General features: G+C 45.8%; 3 protein-coding genes across 11 annotated transcripts in view; 1 reads left to right on the top strand and 2 right to left on the bottom strand.

Annotated features, from left to right (window-relative positions):
- tmcc1b (transmembrane and coiled-coil domain family 1b) overlaps nucleotides 1-5,751 on the bottom strand; it is a 13,593-nt gene extending 7,842 nt beyond the window's left edge. The window contains exons 1-5 of one of the 4 annotated variants that reach the window (XM_076994987.1): nucleotides 5,630-5,751; nucleotides 4,363-4,535; nucleotides 2,209-2,252; nucleotides 894-1,134; nucleotides 366-628 (exon numbers count right to left, since the gene is read on the bottom strand). In XM_076994987.1, coding sequence (XP_076851102.1) covers nucleotides 366-590 — 225 coding nt within the window. In that variant the 5' untranslated portion in view covers nucleotides 591-628; nucleotides 894-1,134; nucleotides 2,209-2,252; nucleotides 4,363-4,535; nucleotides 5,630-5,751. Of the gene's footprint in view, nucleotides 1-365; nucleotides 1,135-2,208; nucleotides 2,253-4,362; nucleotides 4,536-5,629 lie in introns of all 4 variants that reach the window. The other 3 variants (XM_076994846.1, XM_076994931.1, XM_076995006.1) reach the window with 3 other exon arrangements.
- Nucleotides 5,752-12,192: 6,441 nt separating this feature from the next.
- On the top strand, nucleotides 12,193-19,598 carry qrich1 (glutamine-rich 1). Of its 5 annotated transcripts, none has more exons than XM_076995329.1 (12): nucleotides 12,193-12,505; nucleotides 13,815-14,095; nucleotides 14,354-14,434; nucleotides 14,540-14,677; nucleotides 15,079-15,771; nucleotides 16,042-16,195; nucleotides 16,343-16,497; nucleotides 16,634-16,748; nucleotides 16,974-17,082; nucleotides 17,235-17,386; nucleotides 17,536-17,626; nucleotides 18,013-19,598. In XM_076995329.1, the coding sequence occupies exons 2-12, from the start codon at nucleotides 13,847-13,849 to the stop codon at nucleotides 18,200-18,202; spliced, it is 2,127 nt and encodes a 708-aa protein (XP_076851444.1). In that variant the 5' UTR covers nucleotides 12,193-12,505; nucleotides 13,815-13,846; the 3' UTR covers nucleotides 18,203-19,598. The 5 variants fall into 5 exon arrangements, with proteins under 5 accessions (XP_076851444.1, XP_076851453.1, XP_076851535.1 ...); XM_076995338.1 differs by lacking the exon at nucleotides 12,193-12,505 and adding an exon at nucleotides 12,573-12,709; XM_076995420.1 differs by lacking the exon at nucleotides 12,193-12,505 and adding an exon at nucleotides 12,837-13,035.
- A 252-nt stretch (nucleotides 19,599-19,850) lies between these two features.
- rpusd4 (RNA pseudouridine synthase D4) lies at nucleotides 19,851-23,257 on the bottom strand. 2 transcript variants are annotated; one of them, XM_076995561.1, is made up of 7 exons: nucleotides 22,605-23,257; nucleotides 22,341-22,506; nucleotides 22,031-22,235; nucleotides 21,751-21,844; nucleotides 21,315-21,465; nucleotides 20,766-20,863; nucleotides 19,851-20,184 (listed from the first exon to the last, which is right to left on the bottom strand). In XM_076995561.1, the coding sequence occupies exons 1-7, from the start codon at nucleotides 22,851-22,853 to the stop codon at nucleotides 19,987-19,989; spliced, it is 1,161 nt and encodes a 386-aa protein (XP_076851676.1). In that variant the 5' UTR covers nucleotides 22,854-23,257; the 3' UTR covers nucleotides 19,851-19,986. The 2 variants fall into 2 exon arrangements, with proteins under 2 accessions (XP_076851676.1, XP_076851666.1); XM_076995551.1 differs by having other exon boundaries at nucleotides 20,766-20,866; nucleotides 22,605-23,255.
- Nucleotides 23,258-23,618: the final 361 nt, after the last annotated feature.

Consider the following 23,618-nt stretch of genomic DNA (forward strand, 5'->3'; position numbering starts at 1 on the left):
CTAGTATGACTGTGTGCATGAGCGCATGTCTGCATGCCCAGTGAATGGTGGCGTCCTGTGCTGGGTGTTGTCCTCCCTCCCCACCCCTGCACCCAGTGCAGTCCCCCAGGGGGCAGCGGTTTATGGTCACAAGTATGCTAAGCGATTGACTGACAGTTCTCACCAGTGTGTGCCGATTGGATGTAAAAGCAGCGTGTTGACTGTCAAGAATCATTGAGTATGAGAGGGCTGCTATACAAGTTTCAATAATAACAATAATTTAATTAAGAATTAAAATGTGTTCTACAGGAAAGGACAGTCACTCAAAAAGCTGTAATTAGTGTCTTGGCAAAAGTGATCAATCAAAGAGTCTTTTTTAAACGTACCCGGTCTGACTCCTCGGTGGACTGGTATCCAGATGTCAGCAGCATGTCAGCCAGAGCAGGACTGCTGGGTGTGTCTGTGGTGGAGGACGAGCGGGGCCGTCCAGCCTGCAGCAAAGCCTCATGGGTACTGCGCCTGTGGATCTGGGGGCTGCCCTTCTGGGGGGGCTCCCCTCCCCCCCCAGCCTTGCTGCGACGACTCTGCAGGCTGGTCCCTCTCTTCATCATGGGGGGGCCTCGGATCTGCTGCAGCACACGGCTCAGAGCTGGAGGGGGGGCGGAAGCGGGGGGGTCAGAGTCGAGAGGGGCGGCACTAAGGACAGGCACTTCCCCCAACTCCGGCCCCGCCTCTGTGGCCTCGGGGGCAGGGCCCACAGAGGAGGAGGTGGAGTCATACGGCAAGACGGAGGAGCGTCGGCGCTGAGGCTGGAAGAGATGCTTCAGGCCGTGGCCCAGCACGCCCATGTTCTCCAGGGCATTGTGCGTGATTTTGGACAAGCTGTGCTCAGGCTCTGAAGCCCTCCTGCTCACCTCCGTCTCGGCTCGACCCCCAGCATCGGGTTCCTCCGCGCCAGGTAGCTCACTACCACTCTGGTCCATCAGAGGGGTGCCAGTCTCACTCAGAGGGTTGGCTTGGGGGCGGGGTCTATCTAAGCCCCGCCTCCACTAGCCCTCTGATAGGCTGATTCAAAGCCAGGAAGCAGAAGGCTGACGGTCAGGTGGACTCTGTGAGCGTGCATGCATCTGCGGATGGGCTCAAAGTCATGCTCATCTACCACAGAAGGGAAATAAAATGAATTATGACATGCAGCACCGAGTGATGGAAAAACAACAACTACAGAAGAGTTTAAACCAAAACAAAGGTGCAGTGCATGGGCTGGCTTAGAGAGATATGGGTGTGGCATGTTTAACCTAATCCTATTGTGAGGTGTCAGGTTCCTCAACTGATGTCATTAGGATATGACTCATCATCACACCGACCCCATAAGCAAAGTCACAGGAAAAAAAAAAACAAGCCAAACCTGTAGGTTTCTCAGAGCCAACCCATCATCACTACAACTGGTACAACACTTTAGGCAGTCTACATGGGTAGAAACGTGACAAACTACAAAAAGATATGAGGGTTTCTGAAATGGTCATAAGGTGTCCAGCTCAATTTTTTCAATACATTAAAAAATCCACCGTCCTTAAGAAAAACATGCAGTTTTGTAAACTGAATAAACTGCCCAACTCCGACCAAAATTTAAATTGGTCAGAATCAGCTGCCAAAGAAATGTATAATAGCTCATTCTAGAAAACTGAATACCAAGCAGTTAGTTCATTTCAGACCCCTAGAGATCATTGCAGAAATGCTTTCTGAGAACACTGCTAAATAACCTTGAGGATGACGTCAAAAGCATGAAGGCAAGCTAGGGTGAGGGAGCGAAGGGAGTCTGAGTCATGTGGGTCAAGTGTAAACTCTAAATTAGAGCGCACCGAGACAGGGTTCTTGACACTTGACAGCAATCTCTCAATGAAGACATCAAGACCCGTCAGTCCGGGTACAACGAGCACTTATCAGTCAAGTGCAAAATATCACATACTGCACACTGTCAGAGGTGATGGTGCCAAGATACTTGGTCATAAAATGTTGTAAGGCGAGGCTAAACATACTCTTCAGAGAATGCCTAACATAACATCGACCCACATGGTACAGCCATGTACAACAGTCTAAGAAAGGATTAGTAAAAAGAAGGCAGAGCTCTTAGCAAAGCAGAGAAGAAAAACAAATGAGTGAGCACAGCCAGGAAGGACAGAGACACTCACTGACAGTCAGAGAGAGAGAGAGAGAGAGAGCGCTGCCTACCATCAGTCCAGCGTAGCCTCCTCTGGCTTTCAATTCAGGAATGGCTGTGGAAGAAAATGGACACTGTTGTCAGACTCTCTGGATTCAAACCAATGACACACAGAGATGACGCGCATGTGCACAAACACACACACAAAGAAACATCATCCAGCCTCTTGCTTCTATATCTACGTCCATGTCCATCAGTGATTCCACCAGACCAAACAAACCAGCAGCCATCAAAGCCCATTAAACCCTAGTTGGTTGACAATTCAAGAAGCTCTAGACTTCGAAGCATATCGGCACGAGACCACCACAAAAGAGATGCAAATTTGATTCTGTCGACACCCACGTCCATCAGGGACTCCACCAGCCATCGGTGCACTGCATATTGCCCTGACAGGGGAATGCAGAACAGGGCAGGGCCTGGGCCCGCTGGCGTGAATGCCGCTGCCTGCTACGCCTTCCCACAGCCTTCACTGGGTGCTACGCCAGGAACGCTTGGTGTAGGTCAGCTGACCCCAGGGCTGGCCAGACACACAACAGGCTGGGCTCTCCAGACAGACTCAACAAACCGACAATCTCTTAAACAGACCAGCAGATTTCCAAGCCCACTAAACCCTAGCTGGCTGACAATTCTAGAAGCTCCAGACTTCGAAGCATATCGGCGTGAGACCGCCACAAAAGAGGTGCAAATCTGATCCTTCGTCAGCCCTCCTGATTTAACGCTATTGACAAATAAAGCGCACCTTGTATGGTAAGGTGTGTTCAGCCTTGGTCTGCCCTGTCCGACACTGGAGCTGCAGCTTGAGACGAGGGGGAGATAAACCAGTATGGGAGAGAGAGTGGGAGTGTGTGTGTGTGTGCTTCTGTAATCCTCTTTATTCCTCCCACAAACACGCAGGCTCTTGTCACATTGCTGCACTACAACGGCACGATCAAATCATTTCAGCTCATCATAGTATTGCATTGTCGTTGGCGTGGGGTCGTCCATCAGCTGATTAAACGTCCGGGCAAACATGCAAACAATCCCCATTCCACTTGCAAAGAGCAGTGTGCAAAAATCGTTTGGGTGTACATGACCCAGGCAAAAGGGCCCTAGAGCAAACACTTTAGCCTAAACCAATCAGAACACTTCAGCGGGTCAACACAAGCTGGACCAACCACGGGCCTTCACGCAACTAGGTGAACAAACTACAAAGCAATTTCAAGCAGCTTGTGGTCAACAGCACAGTTGAGTCAGAGCTAATTTATTCAGTGCATCTGCCTGTGTTGGTTTTGGAGAGTCTTGCCATCTTTGAATTGGCACTTCAAGACACAAGCCAAACCCCCACTGCCAGCGCTCCATACCAGGACCCGCAATTCATCAGACAGTCGCATGGGCTGTGCGAGGCGAGCAGTCACTGAAAGGTCACGAGCCATGACTTCAAGTCCCCCGGTGCAGTGAAGCTGGCATGCCCTTGGGCACGTTGCATAATTCACCACACTCTCACACTCAGGGAGGTTTTCACAGACCAGGCAGCAGCAGTCTCACCTATCTAAACACACCCAGGACACCCGAATACACTGGCATGTCTGGTCCGTGGTGAAGATCGAGGAGGTAAACAACTGCTCATGGAAGCAGGACTCGAGTCCTGCGGGTGTCCCATTTCAGCTAGCAGCACAGCGAAGCTTACCTAACAGAAGTTAAGGATGGCGCACTCATTCAAAATCACACAAGGGAAATACACAAACACCTGTGCAAATCAAAGGGGACTGTAATTTCTGATGCTCAAATTGGCTGTTTTGTTCTCCCATGTTCACACACTCCCCCAGACTCAGTCATATGGCTCTGCAATTTGCATCAGAAATCAAAGCATTTCTACGATGGGACAGTAGGCATTAAGACACAGTGGGTGCAAAAGAGTTAGTTACTCCTTTTTCAAAAACAAAACCTGGCTGTTCACCTACACCACTGTTACGGTCCTCACGCCTAGACAGGCCGTAACAGCCAATGTGTAAATACTTCATTTACACTTGCTTGTCTGAAGCAGATGTATAGACAGAGCAACACAGATTCATTCAGCACACAAGCGATTTTAAGTCAGGTCACAGGAGAGACTGCATTCCTGACCTCAGGGAAAAAAAAGTTGCAACGGTTCAATATATATAGGGGGCTGTTATCCAGCATCATACCTCCGCTCTTTCATCGGGTTGCCTGCTTTGTCTTCTCTACATAGGAAGATGATGTGGATTAATCCACAGTAATCACTTCAGGTCATAGGCAATGACCGATATGCGATCCAGGGAGGCGGCGTCTGCCCTGTTTCTCCTGTCAACTAGGCTGACAAGGGTGGCAAAATCACATGCTGAAAAGTAAAAAGAAAACGGTTCACAAGTCCCAATACATTTCACGAACACAGACTACAGACTAAAGTGGTACAGAAAAAGAACCCATGAATGATTAATGCCTAGTTTAACCGTAGGTAATTAGACCAAAGATGTTAAAACTGCACAGCGAGTATTCAGCACTATGAACAATCTGATCCCAACACTTATAAGCCATGTTAGAAATTGCTATGCACGTCTGTGATCACTACGTTACTATATCTCGCATATCTGAGTGACATGCAACACATAATAGTAATTATTTTAATGACCGTATCTGTTAAATCACACTGAATGACAGCTGATAAATTTGCTAGCCGAGTACATATTTATGTAGCTTGTTAGCTTGCTATGCAGGTAGCTATACACCTACTACTCTCGATGGCTGGTTTACGCCCAGAGCAATGTAATGAAACAGATGTCATACACGGATCAGACGAAAACACATCTTTCGTAAACACCATGTTGCGATAAACAAATCCACACTAAAATAACATCAAGTCAGAGTTACGAATGGGATATTAGCGCACTAGGAGGAGATGGGAGACACTGAAGAACAATCTATAAAAATCTAGCTAGCTAACATAAGGGATTTTTTTTAGCAGGTAAACGTTTTTTTTTTTTTTTGAAAGCCACTGTTTTCATTATTTTCACAAACATTTTCAAAGTTAGTTACAGTGGATATTGAAGACTTGGCTGTTTGCGCCGAAATGTCATCCCGTCTCACCCCATTTCGAGCTGCTGATGTTGTCTGGTGCACATGCTCTTTAGCTAGACAACATCCTAGAGACCGAAATACAAGCTTAAAGTAATCCGACTAAGCAGCTATATACAAGGTGTCTGAACATGATGTGTTAGTGTCGCGTGTTCGCTGGTTTGGCTGGCTAACGTCAGCTAGCCACCTAGCTAAGTAGCTAGCTAACTACTAGCCAACGAGAAGGTAGGTCGAATTAGCAGACGGGGCGGGATTAATGAAACATGTAGTTAACAAGAAATACTCCAGCAATGACAGTAGCCATTTCTGACAAGTTTAACATTTCAACTAAACAATAACTATATTCCGACATAAACTTACATGAGCCCTGAGAGGACTGTGCTGATAACCGTTCATCTCTCCCGTTGGAACGCTCCCGCGATGACGTCAGCCGCGCGCACGGCGCCACGCGCAGAGGGCCGAGCATGCTGAGCACAACGGTGACATTCAAAAGCGCCGATACCCAGTCCGCCCACTTTTATAGCACACAGGGGCAAAAATGGTTTTACAGAACTCGCTGAACAATGCAGCTTTGTCGCATTAGTCACTGATACGACAACTTTAAGACGGCACATTCATTAAAAAAAAAAACGTTATCTTACAGACTTGGTCCCGAGAGTAAATATTGTGCAACAAAAATATGTCATTTTTTCAGTACAGATCCATCCGAATTCTGGTTCTGAGGCGTATTGTGTTCAGTTTTCAACCCCTAGCCCAGTTTATATACAGCATTATTAAGTGTTTTGTCTCGATGCTTTACCGCCATTCTATTCTAGGTAAGCATCACCATGGAAACAGCTTTGTACTCCTGGTCAAAGAAAACATGACCGCAGCACAATCTTTGGGCCATTTTTATTTTACACACACAGAATGAAGGAGCTAAATCTGCAGTGAGCTAAACTTGCATTTCCTCAAGAGCAGGTTGGCATTCTGTTGGCCTTGGCCCTTCAGCACAGAATGCTGGGAAGGAAAAGGAAGTTTAACACCCATGGTTGGCAAAAGCCCTGTTATGAGTCTGTCGTTAGTATGAAGGTGGAATTTACAGAACCCCATGATGACTGCTCATGTGGGTTGTAGGCCAGAAGGTCTTAATACATTCACTGGCCAGTAATGAATCTAGGGCATCTTTTATTGATTGATTTTCACAGCTGTGGATTAGGTAGCCACTGGAAAAGCCATTATAATTTTATCTTTAATGCATCTGCTATGAGAAGGCATCCAAAGCATGTTTGAGACTGGAAGGCCTTGGAAGTGCATGATGACAGAAAGATCTCTCATCATAGGTTTCCCCAAGGACACCAAATCTGTTAAACAGGTGAACACCATAGGGCTCTGAGGAGAAGAGGGTGAATGGCATGGTAGAAAGCATTAAAGGCCTTAATAAGTTAAAGGATGCTGTTGATCATTAGCACTAGGGCCTTTAGTTGACAGTGCACCAAGTTACCACGTGGCCTAAAGACAAGTGGCATTAAAGCCACAGAGACAAAGGCACCTGACTCTCAGCCAGGGATGGCATATGACAGGACAAAAGATAACAGGGCTGCAGTCAAGCTTTAAGGAGGGCACCAGGTGGCCTACATAGGTAGCTCAAGATCCACTAGAACCATTAAGAAAACGATCCACCTATTGGAGCTTTTGGGAAGAAAGGAGCTGTCAGAAACCCTGCATGCGCATTCAGAAACCTTCAGGTGGCAGTTGGTGGTAAGACGCCACTTAACTTGTCCAGAAAGGATCAGCACCTTCAAATGTGTGTACAACACTGACCCATGCATCTCAGCTCCCTAAGAGATAGGGAGCGTTCAGAGTGCAAATAAGTCAGTTACATAGCACTCAAGTCTGTACATGGACAATTACCTTGATTCAGCACTAGACGCTTGTATTCAGAGCAGGGATGGCCCATCTCTTTGTGGCAGGTTTAAATGTAAATGCGCTTGTGTTACAAGCTAATTGCAGTGACAAGATGTAACAATTACCCTGAGATCACACCACCATCTTAGCCAACAGGAATTTTCCCATTACATCTATAATAGCTCTATAATAGCATTAATACATGTTACCTCAATGAAGTGACTTGGCAGAAACAAAAACAACACCTATAGAATGAAGTAAACAAGAGAATCACAACACTACTCACTACATACATGTTTTGGGTGGGCACGGAAATCTTAGCACAGCATTAGAACAGTCTGTGCCTGCAGAGTACAGCCAGCTAGTAGCTACATTGCAATTAGTTAATAATAATAACTGTGGCTTTTAATTATGGCCAGATATGTGCGCTCTACATCATTATCAGTATCAGTATCATTAGTGGTGTATTCTTTTCAGTCAGTAATGGAAAATCTGGTTTAGATACAGTCAATTTACATGAATAAATGCAAACCATCCACCTTTTGGCTAAGATAGGATTACCCAACCTGTTAGTAACTCAGACTGAACCTGTTAATAAGGAGAGGTAATTATATAATAATAGATAGGTGTGTAAGAACTCAGAACAGTATAAAGCAATGCTCCTTTTTATGGTCACTAGTAAATATCATCCTTCACTGAAACCTGCTGTTAAAGGATAAGTACAAAAACTATGTAAACACATACGCGTGTAGGTTGTTCATATATTCCAGTTAGGACTTAAATGAATGTCAGAACATTTATAAAGCTGAGTTTCACTGACTTCAAATAGACTGCTGTCTATTTGACAGCAACTAATTTTCTGTTTGTCTATATATGGTCAAAGTGGCTGTGTAGTTTTGGCAGTTAATGACATCATTCCTGCATGTGGTGCTTCTCCAGATGACTTCCTTGTTATTTGCTGATTTGACCAAATCTTGAGACAATGTCTGTTGATCCAACACTAACACTGTGCTGGTAAAGCTCTGGAGAGAGACTGGACTGGTGCCAGCTTCCAGAGTCCATGTACCCTATGTGGGTGTGGGTGATCTGGGTTGCCAAATGAGTGAAAAGCCTTTCTTTGCTGCCCAACATGTAGCTAAAATGCAAGTTGTCAACAGGGTTCTGCTAACAAAAACTGGCAACACACTTCAAACACTGTCTTAGCAGGATGAAGATGGTTCCCTCTTAGTTCTCGGGGTGATGTTATCACAAATATATTCGTGGATCTGGAGAGTTAAGCATAGTGCAGAAAGATGCAGACCTTTAGTTTGTGCCAGGCCCGGTTTAGGACATCTGCCCCTCCCTCCTCAGATCAGGGCTGGAGCAGGCAGGAGTGGCCTGTGCCAACAGCTGTAGGGGAAGAGATAAATTATGCTGTGCAATGAAAGCCGGGTGGGGCAAACCGGGCCGCATGCCACACGGATGTCGCTACGCAAATCTGAGCAAGTCCGCCAGAGGCAGTATGACTTTAACCTAAGTGAGAGCATCAGGAAAGGTTTGGAGTGCACAGGCTTCACGTATCACTCCCCACCCACGACTAACAGTAATAACACAGCAGGGTGGAAGATGTGGCTCCCGAGCAAACACCAGCACATGACCTGTGGGAGACAATTGAAGAGTTACGTGTTTTCTATATTGTGTAAGAATATGCTAAGGACAGGTCAGAAGTTTAAGGGAGATGAGCTAGGTGGGGACTTGTCTTGTCAGCTGTGACTGTAATCCTGGAGGTCAGCCTAGGCTGACCTTATCTCACATTCTGAATAAATATGTGTGTGTGTTTATTGGATCTCCCCTCTCTCAGACTTCTGTGACTGACAACTACTTTGCATGGCAAAATAAAACTCATGAAAGACTTGGGAAGAAGCTTGTTTATGTCCAGAAATTCCAGAACAGGCCCAAATCTTCCCACTGCAGGTGGATGTCACTAGTCTTGTAGGAAGCACACAGGGGTCTAAATTCATACTACTGGGCCAAATGGTTCACCAACCAATGGTTCTTGGCCAATCATCTGAGATAAGAGAGTGTAGGAGGCAGAGACAGAAGGGAGGAAACAGAAAGAGATAGAGTCTAATTTTACATTACATTAATATCTTTACTGGACAAAGGCAGTGAAATTGAGAAGATAAAAACAGCAAGGTGGACATGCAGTTGTACAAAGACATTAGACACACAATGGAGGGCAAAGGGCTGAAATGTAAATTCCACCAATAACGTGGTGTATTTGAATACAGTCACTGGTACAGCTTAGGGTGGGGGTAATTGATTCAGAATGATTCAGATCTTTTACTGCACTTAGCAGATGCTCTTATCGGCAGCGACTTGTGTATGCATCAATATGCATATACTCCCTGGGAATTAAACCCATGACTGCAGTTACTAGCAATAAAATATACTTACTCATCCCATATGTACTGCAAATACATCTACAGCATTAATAACATAAAACGTCATTACTTACTATTGACCTCCTAGGTCAAACTATTGCTTCTTTCTTTCAACCTATTTGACTTCATTGATTGTTTGGGCATCTGCAACAGCCTCTTCAACCACCCCATAATCACCGACAAACTCCACTAAATGCTGGCTCCTATGACATCATAAACTACTGACCTGTGTGCACTGATTCTGTTCCAATACTTTTCTAGCTGTTTGCTTGCTTTTTTCCAAAAGTGGAGGTTCAGAGGGTTGTGGTGATACACCAGTCTTATCCAGTGATTAATTACTGGTGGACAGGAACTCGGACTGGACCTGCTCTCTGAGGTCTTATGTTCAACAGTGGAGTTTACTGACAGTGAGGATTCATCCCTCAAGACCCCTTCAACATTTTCTCCATATCAATCAGCAGGTGGAATTCGTACAAGCATACTTGCTCAGTAGAAGCTTTGGTTTATATCCAGGAGTAATCTTATCTCATAAATCTCATTGTACAGCAGCAAATCACATTTCTCTTCTAGGATGAACATGCTAATCTCTTGCAGACCAGTAGAGGGCGACCCCATTCAAACGCATAGGTGGAAATAGCGTCTATGGACAGATACACATATGTGGTATATACAGCAGCTCCTTTCATGAAGCTTTGAGTTCATACCCATTTGAAGGGTAAGTCAGTGTGTGCCGCACGACCAGGATGTTCCTGGGTTTGCTGGTGTCTGTGAGAAACGAGCCTTCATATTGCATGTGCATAGTTGGTTATTATATTCATTACTAGATTCATAAATTATTAAAGTCCATTTTGGCTGCAATTCTGATGAATTTACACAAACATCAGATATACCTACTGTATGTATAACACTATGTGATTCTCAACATTGAACATGTTACTTATGATAACATAAGCAATGCAAAATTCTGCTTTTCTAAGTTACAAATCTACCTTTATCATAGATGTCTGTGTCTGCATCTCGAAAACTCTCATTGTGAGCATTTGTGAGCTTGTTTTGGGGGTGGTGAGGGTGTCTTTATTACTAGCCTCAGCAAAGGATATTCAATGTTCCCAGGTGCTGCATACGTAGCATCTTTATGAGATATGCATGGAACTGGAACTGAATAGCACATGTTTGTAATGCTCAAAAAAGGATTTCTTTAAAACCATTTGCTTGGCATTTCACCAGGTTGCCCCCATGTGACATGCTGAATCTGCAACTGTGCGACTAATTCAATGTTTGTTTACTTGTTTGTCTTATGATGTGTAATTTGTGTGCATCTGTGTTACTGCTGGATCAAATTACAAACCAAATTTGCCACAGGGGGTCGGTGTGGGTTAAGTGTTCATATAACCAAAGTCATTATACAGTTGCTTACATGAATGTATTAGTAGTATCTGCTTGATTATTAATGTGCAGTGAACTGTGTTAATAGACTGTACATGCCAGTCTTGGCACTGACTATTTGGCACTTGTTGCCTTGTGAACCACTGCTAAAGGAAAACGCTGATTTCTTATAAGTGAGCTCATTTGACTGAGATGCCAAAATTGTGTTTGAGAGCATCACACTCACATATAAAAAGCCTATGTGCACACTCATAACACTGTGTGCTTCTCAGAGAAAGTTAAATCAAGATACATGTATTTGGCCACAGGACATTATTTGGAACGTACATACATTGTGTTTTCTTTGTCCTTTAATTTAAAATCAGCAATGGCATACAATGATACCTTGTTATGCATTCAATTTTTACATGTTGTCTTCTGAAGTTATGAAATAACATGTTTGCTTTGTTTTGTGCTTGGTTTGCTGTGAAAGATGTAAAAATGTGTAGTAAAATGTATGCAAAGCACAAAGGATTTGTGGATGGCTATGATGTACAATAAAGTATTTCTGAAGTTCTTGGTGACGTGCTATGAAAGTGTCTTTGACAAAAAATTCTGGCAGGGTCATTCTAGGGTTAAGAGAGACACCGTGGGAATTAACTCTTTCCTATGCCCCGCTAGTTAAACAGAGTGCGCTTGTATTGCATATCCTATTGGGTCCACCTTAAGAGCTCAGTTAGGCAGCGTTTTGCAGCGCGAGCAGGGGGAGGCCCTCACAGACACATGCCTAGCACTTTAAGGCGGACTGGAGGAAATAAAGCCCCGCTTAAAGGCACATGCACTCTGAAATTAGGTAAACAATCGATTTAAATGAATTAGTTTGAGAGTTTAAATAAAACATGACATGTTTGTGAAGATAAAACAACACGTGTGCTGGCATCTGTATGTGTTCATCCATTATTTTCGCGGAAATGGAAAAAAATTGAAAAATTAGCTGTAATTTGTTGGGTATGAGGAAATTGGTTTTTTATATAAGTAAAAGTTCATGCTCATGTTTTGCTTGGTATCCAGATCCGTACTGAAAGCAGCTGGCAACAAAGACCACTGTACAATAATACGGAAGAAATGTTAATCCAGTCACACATAAATACTACGATTTATAATTTTGCCAAATAAATTTTAAACATTGATTAGTTCAGCGCATTTAGCGTCTTTGGCCGAAAACAGAATAAGTCGAGCTGTAGACTTATTTTTTTGCGGCGTAGCATCCATTACCAAGCACACGCAGTGCGCGTACCCGACAATTTTGTCTATGGATTGACTCCGCGTTCATGGAGTTGGCGATATGCGTGTGGGAGAAGTGTAGCCTGAAGAGGGAGCTGCACATCCTTCCCCGCCTCCACTGAAGCGGCGCTCTCCAAATAGGACAGGCCGTGGTCTCGCACTCACACACGAGGCCTACTTCCGTCAGCCTGCCGTTCTTTTTTAAAAAATTGTTAAAATATTGTTTCTCTTGCCAGTCAAGCGACCGAAGAAGCGGGTTTCTACATTTTCTAACACGGTAGGGCGTCCTGCACCCGGTCACTCCACCCAAGACGCGTGAATAATGTCATTAATTTCGAAATGCACATCCGTAGCCAGAACTGCAATAAGCACACGTCACATCATTTATTGGTATTGTTCGCAGAAGCGCAATAGAGGAATAAATAGCTGGGGATCAATTATAACTACACATCACGCGGAGGAGACGGATTACATGTGCACAGTAAGAATTAACTTGGGCTTTGGTAGGGGTTTTTATTTTTGAACAGCGCGTTTTGGCGGAAATTGGTTTTGGTTTTATTTAAGGTAGCATGGGAAGATGCGCGGCCAGGCTGGCGAGCCGCTCGGCTGGCTAGCGTTAGCCGGCTAACATTAGCACGCTAGCGTTAGCTTCACTAGCGCGAATATACCAGTGAGACAGCGATGCTAGTCAGCAAGGAAGCCGTGTCACGTACACGCGTCTCAAACCATTTAACCGCACAATATAAATGCAGTCGACGCTGCACATTAGTTCACATTGCACACGTCGCGAGTAAATATGTTTTTTTGGTGAGTTATTTAACCACCGGTTAGCTTAGCTAGCTAGCCGCCACGCTAACTGCTTGGCTAGGCTGTTTTATCGCTATTTAGGCTCTAGTGTTACCGACGTTATTAGCGTGATGCTGCTAGTGAAGAGGGAAAACACGACCACTGGTTTCAGCAGTGCGTTCACATTTTTGGACTATAAGGTTTTTCTTTTAGACGGGTCGGGTGGATTAATCATGTGACGGGAAGGTCGAGACCCACTTCAGTTTGGTTATAAACCAGTACGCGGCTGTGCCAGCCGGGACGGTTCAAAGTGCAGCTCGGTTCGGGGCTGTTGTGTCGGTTTGTGCCCTTAAAGCCAGCGGTCCTCTTCACTCAACACACTGTTTCAGCTGTCTGTTCATCAGCTGCAACAATACGTTTAGGTTCTTGTTTGTTTACTTGGTAATGATTTCCACAATTCAGTGTGTAACGCAAATTTGTCTATATTGCAGATAATTAAAATAAGCAACATAAATATTGAGTAATTATGGTGGGCAGTGAATCGTATATGGTTAAATATGGTAAGGGTACAGGGTGGCTGAGAGATGGAAAATTACCTTTTTTCCCTACAGAATAGAATTGGCAGTTGCTTAATTTTCGCATTTAATAAAAGCCATAAAACCATCCGTATGTCCAGAAGTAGTGTGCGTCTGAACGGAACATATTAGTATACTTAATATGCCTTTCATGTTCATCTTTACCATGTGAACTGTTTGGAAAGCACTAGCAATAACTGATCTCTCTCTCTCTACCTCCCCCAGGCTTCAGTTAGTACGAGGTGGATTGTCTTGTCATGAATGAGCAGATCGAAGGTGGTACGATCTCGTTTGACGAGTATGTGCGGCAGAAGGCGCGTACCGTGCCTCAGCATCGCATGAAGGAGTTTCTGGAATCGCTGGCCGCTAAAGGCCCCGAGGTCCTGCAGGAGTTCACCCAGCAGACCAGCGGCACTACCACTACCATGGTCTACCAGCAGGGGGCCAACTGCGTCTACACTGATAGCACGGAGGTGGCAGGATCCTTGCTGGAGCTGGCCTGTCCAGTAAGACGTAGAACTGTCTTATATTATAGTTTTAGGTGTTTAAATAATCCAAAAGCTTTCCATCTGCTGTATGACATGTTTTAAATGATTTCTGATATACCAGAGTTGAACATTGTCCAGATGATATCTTATTGTGATTGATAAGTCTATTGCGTGCTCAAAGCAAATCTTGTCATCCACAAAGGACAGTTTAAAGTTAGCACCCAGGTTGGACCCGGGTGCAGAACATGTGGACTAGTGGAGTGTGTGTTTGTGCAGGTGCAGGTGACGTCTGCACAGATCTCCCCTCAGCTGGCTGCAGCTGTGCAGCAGGCGTCTGAGCAACAGATCCAAGTCCAGGTCAGAACCCCCCTCTCCTCCCCTCAGACCTCCTTAAGTTGAGGTCCTAGTGCCCCTCTCCTCACCTCACAGTCCTCCCGATCACCCCCCCCCCCCCCCCCCCAGGTGCAGATCCAGGGTGAGGAGGGCCAGACGGTCGGGCAGGTGTTACAGGTGGCCTCTCCCACACACCAGCAGCTACAGGGAGTCACGACGACGCAGCTGGTTCAGCAGGGAGAGCTCACAGAGGAACAGCAGCAGCAGGTACTCCCTCTCAAATATGCAGTGCGGAAATGATGGAAAATGATGTTTTGCCTCCATTTTAATGTGTGTGATCTGTAGACAGGATGTTATTTTTAAGGCTTCTTTTGCCTTTCAAGAAGTGTTGTGAGAATTCAGAGATTTGTAGTGTGTTATGAGGTGTAGCCTCACACAGTTGGACCTGAAGCCTTCTACAATTTAATTTGTTAGTGAAATGCTGCTTCAACTGTGCTCATGTAAATTTGATATTGCGCATGAAGTTCTTGCATGCAATTTTTAGTTTTTGTTTTGTTTTTTATTGTAAACATGCTACAGCTAGGATCTGAAGGCATAAATTATAAAATAGCTTAAATGCTCCTTTAACATATAACACAGTCTGGAAATTGTGCGTGTGTGTTTCTCAGATCCAGGCCCAGCTGGTGGCAGCTGTGGCGAGCGGTCAGCAGATCCAGATCCAGACGGTGGAGGCGCTGTCCCCCCAGCCGCAGCAGGTCTCCCCGCGTGAGGGAGGGGAGCGGCGGCCTGGGGCCTCTCCGGGGGTCCTGCAGCCCATGAAGAAGCGCAAGGTGGACGTGCCCACCGTGGTGTCCTACTCGCTGCCCCAGGGCCAGCAGCTCGCCACCGTGCTGGCCATCCCCCAGGGCCAGCAGCAGGGCTACCTGTCCCTCCGACCCGACCTGCTCACGGTGGACAGCGCGCACCTATACAGCGCAACGGGCACCATCACGGGCCCCGCCGGCGAGACCTGGACCATCCCCGTGTACTCGGCCCCCCAGCAGCAGGGCGTGGCGCACATCGCCATCCCGCAGGAGGCGTACGGAGCCGTGCAGGTGCAGGCCGCGCCCGCCCTGCAGGACAAGGACAAGGACAAACTTGGGGCGGTGGGCGTGGCCACGGCAGGCGTGACCACACAGGAGGAGGTGGTGCACTCGCTGTTCCCGGCGCAGTTCATGAACGGCAACATCCACATCCCTGTGGCGGTGCAGACCGTGGGTGGAGGCTACTCGGGCACCACCCAGGCCCTGCACATATGGGACCCTCAGCAGCAGCAGCACGGTCAGGAGGTTGAGGCTCAGGAACAACAGCTCCACCTACAGGTGACTCAGTGCTCACAATCTTTCCTTAAAATAATTTTAGACTAGTTCTATTGGTTGTTTGATCATGAAACAGTACACATGATGTATAATGAGCCACTGTAGGGTGAAAAAATAGTGGCACATGAAGTTGACATGGACCAGGATGAAGTTGAAAGTTTGTTCCCCTCATAAAAGCTGATTTGGATGATTTGTACATTAATTTCAAGAATGCTGTAGTTTTGAGAAATGCTGCCCTGACTGGCCACTCCTTTGCCGTTTCCTCCCACACAGGCAGAGGCGGAGCCGCAGGCCGAAGCCCCGCCCGAGCTCCTCCTCCCCAACACGCTAAAGCCAGAGGAGGGCCTGGAGACCTGGAGGCTCTGGGTGCAGCGCAAAAACGCTGAGCTGGACAAGAGCGAGCAGAACAAGCTAGCGCCGATCGGCCGTGAGTGAACGTCGAGCGTCCGTCTCGGGGCGGCTCCATCACGTCCTCCTCTCCGCCGTTTTTGGAGCTGCTGTTGCAATTCCTCTCCCTCTCTCTCTCTCTCCCTCTCTCTCTCTCCCTCTCTCTCTCATATGTTCTCTCCTGCAGGCCGGCAGCCGCTGCGGTTCAGAGAGGACCTGGTCTCCAGTTCAGTGGGTGAGCTCAACGTGGCTTTGGCCCTCATGACCCAGGAGGCTCGTGGCCTGGAGGGGGAGCCGTTCGAACCCGACGCCCTCTATTACGTCTTCTTATGCATACAGAAAGTATGCAACGTCCACCCACACTCCACCATTTGCACCCCCCCCCCCCCCCCCCATGGTTTCTCACAGTTTATTCAAAGCTCTTTCCTCCTCAGGTATGACTTCACTTCCAATGCTTTGTTGTTGTTTTGGTCTGTAGTATATGTTCGAGAACGGCAGGGTAGACGACATCTTTTCGGATCAGTACTATGCTCGCTTCTCGCAGTGCCTGCACAAAATTCTGGAGGAATGGAGGCCCAGTGTCCACCCTCTGGGTAAGAACCTGTGATGCACTCTAGTTGTGCCCACAGAAGCACCCGGTCTGGGTGGGCCCACACAAATGCCTGGAGAAATGTTTATCTCATACTCCTATATATGATTTTTTTTGCTTGTTTTTATGTGTGCACACTTTGGAGAATATCTTGAATAGGTTTTTTGTGTATATGTGGTTGTTGGTTGCTAATTGTATGGTAATATATTATTTTTGTCTCTCATGCCAGGTTATATTATCCCCAGTCATGTGACAGAAGAGATGCTTTGGGAGTGTAAACAGTTAGGAGCACATTCCCCCTCAACTTTACTCACAACTCTAATGTACTTCAATACCAAGTGAGTTCTTCATACTTTCAGGTCATAGCTCCTTGTAGCTCTTGGTCTTCTACACTGGAGGGTCCTGTGATTTAACAACTGTTGAGGACTCCCTGTTTAACCACTGGGAGTGAGTCTTGGGAGGAGACTGAAGGTGGATGTTTGTTCCCAAGGTACTTCCACCTGACCACGGTGGAGCAGCATATGAAAGTGGCCTTCTCCAAAGTGCTCCGGCACACCAAGAAGAACCCGGCTAACCCGAAAGACAAGAGTACCAGCATTCGTTACCTGAAGGGCGTAGGGTCGCACCACGTTGGTCAGAAAGGTGAGTGAAGATGCTAAATGCCGTAGATGAAAACATCTCGTGCCACTTTACACTCGCCTGTCCAGGGTAAGGAGTAAACAGGTGCCTCGTTATTTTGCGCCCTACGTCCGGGGTTAATTCCACCTCTTTGTGGGCTTCTGTTATCGTAGTGACTGATGACATGTATGCGGAGCAGGCTGAGGACCCAGAGAACCCGCTACGCTGCCCCATCAAACTCTACGACTTTTACCTCTTCAAATGGTGGGCGCCTCATTATTCGGTCTCTGTGCTCTCACATTCGTCTTTGTGATTTATTTTCAAGATGTCCGTTTTTGGATGGTGATGTTTGGTTGGAGCAACAGGTTTTTTCCTGTTGCCTCAAACAGTCTGCCTGTCTTGCCTTAATATAATATATATAATTTTTTTGGCAAATCCTCTAAAATCGCTCAGTCGGTTGCTTCATATAGTATGATCTTGTAAAGACTAAAAAATAGGTTTATTGTGATTAGACACAGGTCAGACTGTCTTTTTCAGGCTGAATATTTAGACATGCTTTTATGGTGTACTGTTTGAAAAGTGAAATTTATTTTTGCTCGACAGCTACATTTGACAGTTCTTGTGTTCTTTTTTCCATCATCCCCATTTAGCCCTCAGACAGCCAAAGGTCGAAACGACACGTATTACCTGACCCCGGAGCCTGTCGTGGCCCCCAACAGTCCCATCTGGTACTCGACCCAGCCAATCACGTGTGAGCAGCTGGAACACATGCTTACACGCATCATGGTAGTGCGGGAGATCCAGGAAATCATCTCCATCGCACAGGCCAACATTCAGTGAGGGAGACTGAGGATGAAGGGGGGCGGGGGGAGGGGGGAGAGTCGAGTGAGGGGGAGGGGAGAGAAGGAAAGGGCGGAGTCAGTTTCCTCGCCTCTGAGCTCCTCTGACCCTGCACCTTCTCCGCAGCTCACTCTGAGGAGGGGAGGCTCACGTGGCCATCGCCATGTCTCCTCACGCTCCATAAACCTGTAAAACGGAGCAGCCCACCAGCGGCAGCATGGGGGGGGGGGGGGGCACAGCTACATCCATCTGTTGCACTATTGGCGTTTGCGCAAAATTTTTTTTGAGAAGTGCGTACACAGACCGGCGATCATCTGCCTCTCAATGGGACTTTAAAAATGTAAAAAATGTGTCGCCAGTGGCACAAAGCAATTTTGGCCTTCCGTCATTAAGAGGATAAATCTGCTGGAAACACAGACGTCCTGATGTGTTAATACAACCTCATAAGCTCCCGCTGAATTTTTATCCAGGCAGGTCTCCCCCTAACCCCCCTATTTCTTTAATCTTGTGGCCCATTTAAAAACAAAAACACACAGTTCCTGAATAATTGTAATTTCAAAGATAACAGGAACATGGGTCGTATATTTCTCTTGGCTGTTGTCGGCATCAGAAGAGCCAGATTTGCTTGAACTTCCTGTTGACCTTCTGACCGTAGCTGCGTCCTAGCAGCCACGTGCGTGCCGCTTCGTCCCATGGCCTTGACCGCAGTGAAATCAGCGGGACGGCTGCAAACCAAGATCATTACTAATCCAGCAGTCTTTCCTCATTCTGCAAGGAGGCGCTCATCTCCCCGGCTTCCTGTGACCTGTGACCTGGCCCCGCTGGGACACGACGCTGGATTTCAGTGACGGGGCTTGTGAGCCTCTTTTTTATGAAGGTGTTACTGACGCGGTTCACACGGGACTTCTCCCCCTCACTCGATCATGTAAACTCGTCCGTTCCTCATGCCATCTCACATCGCTCGCGCTCTCGTCTTCTTCCTTCGTTCTTTTGCCGTGGTAACCGGAATAGGGGAGGGGGTGTGTGTGTGTGGGGGGGGGAGCGTGTAATACTGAAACTATACCAGAGTAACCGTTGCAAGGCCTTATGGGGCGGTGAAACACGGGGCGGTCGCATGAGCGTGCAGACGTGACCTCTGTAACCCCTTCATGTCACATCCGTCTTCACCCTCGCGGCTCTAGGCTTCGACAGGAACACGGTCAACACTTTGAGAGTACCCTACACAGAAGGACTTTCCAGTCTTCATTTGTGGGTTTTGTTTTGTTTTTCTCCCCCCTGTTTTTGTTTTTATTTTTTATATATGCATCTATGGTAATCCGATATGTATTGATTAATAGTGGTGCTGGAGACAGAAATTGCAGCCTGTGTTTTCAAACATGCCTTTTGTACAGTGACATCCCTATAACTGTGTTGTGTCTTCATTTATGCATTTAGTCTTATTTGTCAGGAAGCAATATTGTCTTTTTAAAACTGAAGGCAACGAAGTTCCTGTATACAAAAAGTTTAATAAATTATGCATTTAAACAACCACACACTATACACAAATCAAACGTTAGAATCTCCAAACTCACTGAAGCACATACGAGAGCAACTCCGAATAGAACTACATGTTACTCTACTGTTGGTAAAAATGAGCATTTCCAAGAGATTTGTTCTGCAAGTGGTTTTAATCTCGCCAGTTTGGGAGACCCATTTCATTATCATGTACATGGACATCCAAAAATGTATTTTTTTGCACCTGCTTTCTAAGTCGTCTGTAATCGCGTTGCTCTGGAGATGACATCTCACTGCTTCTCTGGCAACGGGACCTGTAGTTTTTTCAGAGCCATGGTGAAGTATCGCGGAAGGGGGCAGAACACGGTGAGGTCATGGTGACCTTTGACCTCTGGTAGGGTGATCCGTCGGAGGTGGAGGTGGAGAGGGAGGTGTCGGGTTTTGCTCTGCTCCAGACCGAGCCTCCGCAGCACGCCTTCCGGCAACTTCTGCAAGACGGAACATGAGATGTGCACATGCGTTCGTTCCTCAAGCGTGACGGCATGGAGCCTGAACCTACACTTGATGAGCGGCCCAGAGAGCTGTGCTGTGCTGAGGCCATTGTTGTATGGCTGTCTCAGAACAGGCCTCACCCTAAACCCGAGAGAGAGTGCCACCACTGATCCTCCCCGGCCATCTTAAGAAGATGCGTATTAGGAAGCAATGGTGGAACGTAGTGGTTGCATATTAATATGGTTACACTTGAGTGAAACTTTAGCAATCCAAATTCAATATATATTGGAGAGTCACTTTTTTTCAGTGAGGTCATGTATTGATGTGATGCCTGTTCTGTGCCAACCTTGATGGGTAAGCATACTTGACTGGAACAAAGATACACTGGGGTTAAGCCGGGCTGCCTTTAATAAGTAAAGCATCCATCTTGGCTGCTTCCGCTCATTCCCCCGCTGTCACTCAGCCGTGAATGAATGTGCTGCTTGGACAGAGCCCCTCGGCCGAAATGGTTTTGCGGGTTTGATGAATGTGCCTGAAATCGGTCTTGAATTTCTGAGGTTTGGTTACAGTCACATACCTGGGGAGCCAGCTTGTTCCACTGGGAGTACTTATGATCTCCAAGAATAGGGCAAGCTAGACCCAACGCCATATGGACCCGCAACTGGTGTTTCACTCCTTCTAAAACAACAACGTGCAGTAAATTTCAAAACATTTAACAAACAGTTCAACCATGTGCATATAAACCCCCATCATAATAGTGTGTTTAATTAAATCCACATCAATAGTTTCTGAACTACCTTCCTATTGATCCTAGGCTCAATATGAGTGTAACTTCAATCAGTATTGGGACAAAGGGCTAACTCCTAGATCAGAAATAATATTCTGAAGGAAGTGGATCTTGGTGTCTGTCTTAGGGGCCACACGCACTGATTCAGGTGAAGGCCATTACGGTTTGAGTCAAACGCGCTAGAACACAACACCAAAAGATCAATTCGACAGGAATTGCATCTATTAAGCTTCTGATAGTTCAGCCTTGGTCATGTGCTCAAAAAGTACCTCAGAACCAGACTGACGAGCCAGTTTTAGTGGCTCATGCTAGTATAAACAGATCTCATTTCTTATCTACCTGTGATTGGCTGGAGCTCTAGCAGGCTGCAGCCAGAACCGCTGTCCAGGACGGTGTACTGTGTGACGGCGCTGTGGGCCTGACGATGACTCCTGACCCTCCTCAGGCCATCTCCCTCGTCTGTCACTCTGTACAGCGGACTCAGTCCCATCTGTGGTGGAATTATCAGCATACGTTCATAGGAAAAAAATTGGAAGAACACATCTGTCTAATTAAAAGGGAATTTTTTCTGCATTCACACACAAAAAAACTTGGGTCACAGAAAACACCACTCAACTGTTAACTAAAACTAGTATCGATTTTCTAATGGCAGTTTGGTTTAGTGATTAGCCTTGGACTGAGAAAGATTCCCCTTGGTTAATCAACACAGACCGATAAGTCAGTGCAGAGTGAGTCCTAGTCCTTGTCTCATGGAGAGAAGTAAATGTGTGCTCACCTTGAAGTGATGCTGAGATCCTGTAACCTCTTTCTCAATGATGGGGATGTCAATCACTCCCTCAGAAGGAACAGGCACACCAACAGTTATTACCCTGCAGGTGAACAGACAACGGTTACCATTTTTTATTAAAAGTGTGACAGTTCAAGTTGGTTTTCAAGAACATGATGGATGGTAACCTTTGAACAGCACATTTTAACAATGAATATTGTTTATAGAATGCTAGCCAAACAAACAATAAGACAAAATTAGCAAATTTATTCATTTCATATTTACTCACATATATTTCATCTCCACTTTATTTGCCTTTACAAGACTTTGTACATGTTCAGCGGTCTCCTCTGTCCTGGCTAGGAGGAGGACTCCTGTGGTTTCTTTCTCCAGACTGTAACACGTGTGCAGCTGAGACCCTGCCTGCATACCATCAATGATCTTAGCCAGCACTGGCAGACTTCCTGTAATGCTGTTTCTGGTGCCTCTAGTACCTGTAGGAATGGCCAGAGTAGTAGCTGTTTATATAGAATATATGTATATTATCTATATATTTAGTTTTTCACTAAAATATGAACTGAATAAAGTCAGAATCGTACTGTAAACAGGTACTCCATATGGCTTATTTATGGCAATTAGGTGTTGGTCTTGGTATATGATACTTCTAGAAAGAGCTTTGGCAAAAACATTTGGATGGACAGACTGTAGCTGCTGAGAGAACTGCTTGAGTTCTGCTACTCTTCTCTGTAAAGCAGACACCGGAACCTTTGGAGAGAAAGGAGAGTAGACGGAGCATGTATTTGTTTGGACAGGAAATAACGAGACATGTTAGAAAGGTGTTAGGTAATATTACTTTAACCTACCTTATCTGTAGTATCTGCCTTTGTATCTTTTTCACGCTGAAGCCTTGCCGCGATATCTGCAGCCCTCAGCCCTCGTTTTCGTCTATGAGTAGTCTCTTTCTCTGAAACTGTAACATATCCTTTGCAAAAAAGCATTAAACCTCGTGGCGCCGCATATGGTGTTCGCGTTTTCCCCTCTGCATTGTGATGAAAGCCATGACTGGTCAAATCCCGATTTATCCACACACGTAATAACTTTACTGTGCCCATCTTACGCGTCTTCTACAAAAATATGCTAAATAAAAAACAACAAATGACGCCACATGCTACCTAGTCGAGTGAAGATGCAAGACGTATGGTAGGTTTTTCAAAATAAAAGCCTCTGAAAGTTTAGTATAATCAACTTGGGGCGTTTCACAGAATGCGAACTGGAATGACTGAATGATTTGCATAATGCCTTTTGTCATTCTCAATATTTCAAGGGAATTGTATCTTGTATCAGCTGACATTAAGGCATTAGAGTGTTGCTTTGCTGATTGTCATTTTTAACTCCGTGTGTCATTTATGAGAGAAATACGTATCTAAGCAGTGTTAAATAATGGATAGCACCTGGCCTAGAACTCACTAAAGAGTGAATTATACATGAAGTCATCACCAGTAACCATAAAAGTAGACTCTCTCTCTCTCTCTCTCTCTCTCTCTCTCTCTCTCTCTCACACACACACACACACACACACACACACACCCCCACACACCCACCCACCCCACAAAACACTACAGACAGCAATAATAACAATAATAGGAAAAGCAGCAGTAATGCCTCGAATTGTATGGTCTCTTCCTTTTAGAAATTCAACCTAAATGATAAATGACAAAAGAGATGACAACTAAAACTTGATCTTACACGGAGACACTTGATAAATACAGGCCTTTGTGACAATCACAGTAAAATGGAGTTAAAGTATTACTTCCCACATTGTCTCTAGGTTCAGACAAATTGCCTTGTTTACTTAATGTTTAATTTTTCCACCTACA

This window comes from Brachyhypopomus gauderio, chromosome 1, assembly GCF_052324685.1.
Source record: "Brachyhypopomus gauderio isolate BG-103 chromosome 1, BGAUD_0.2, whole genome shotgun sequence".
In the NCBI taxonomy this organism is placed as follows: Eukaryota; Metazoa; Chordata; class Actinopteri; order Gymnotiformes; family Hypopomidae; genus Brachyhypopomus; species Brachyhypopomus gauderio.

Bases quoted from the DNA above. Each gene is read 5' to 3' on its own strand.
- qrich1 (XM_076995329.1), top strand. From the start codon at position 13,847: ATGAATGAGCAGATCGAAGGTGGTACGATCTCGTTTGACGAGTATGTG. The intron at 14,096-14,353 runs GTAAGACGTAGA...GTGTTTGTGCAG, and splicing joins TGCTGGAGCTGGCCTGTCCA to GTGCAGGTGACGTCTGCACA. The intron at 16,498-16,633 runs GTATGCAACGTC...TTTGGTCTGTAG, and splicing joins TCTTCTTATGCATACAGAAA to TATATGTTCGAGAACGGCAG.
- rpusd4 (XM_076995551.1), bottom strand. From the start codon at position 22,853: ATGGGCACAGTAAAGTTATTACGTGTGTGGATAAATCGGGATTTGACC. The intron at 21,466-21,750 runs GTGAGCACACAT...ATTCCACCACAG, and splicing joins GATCTCAGCATCACTTCAAG to ATGGGACTGAGTCCGCTGTA. The intron at 20,185-20,765 runs GTATGTGACTGT...TCCGTCTTGCAG, and splicing joins GGAACAAGCTGGCTCCCCAG to AAGTTGCCGGAAGGCGTGCT.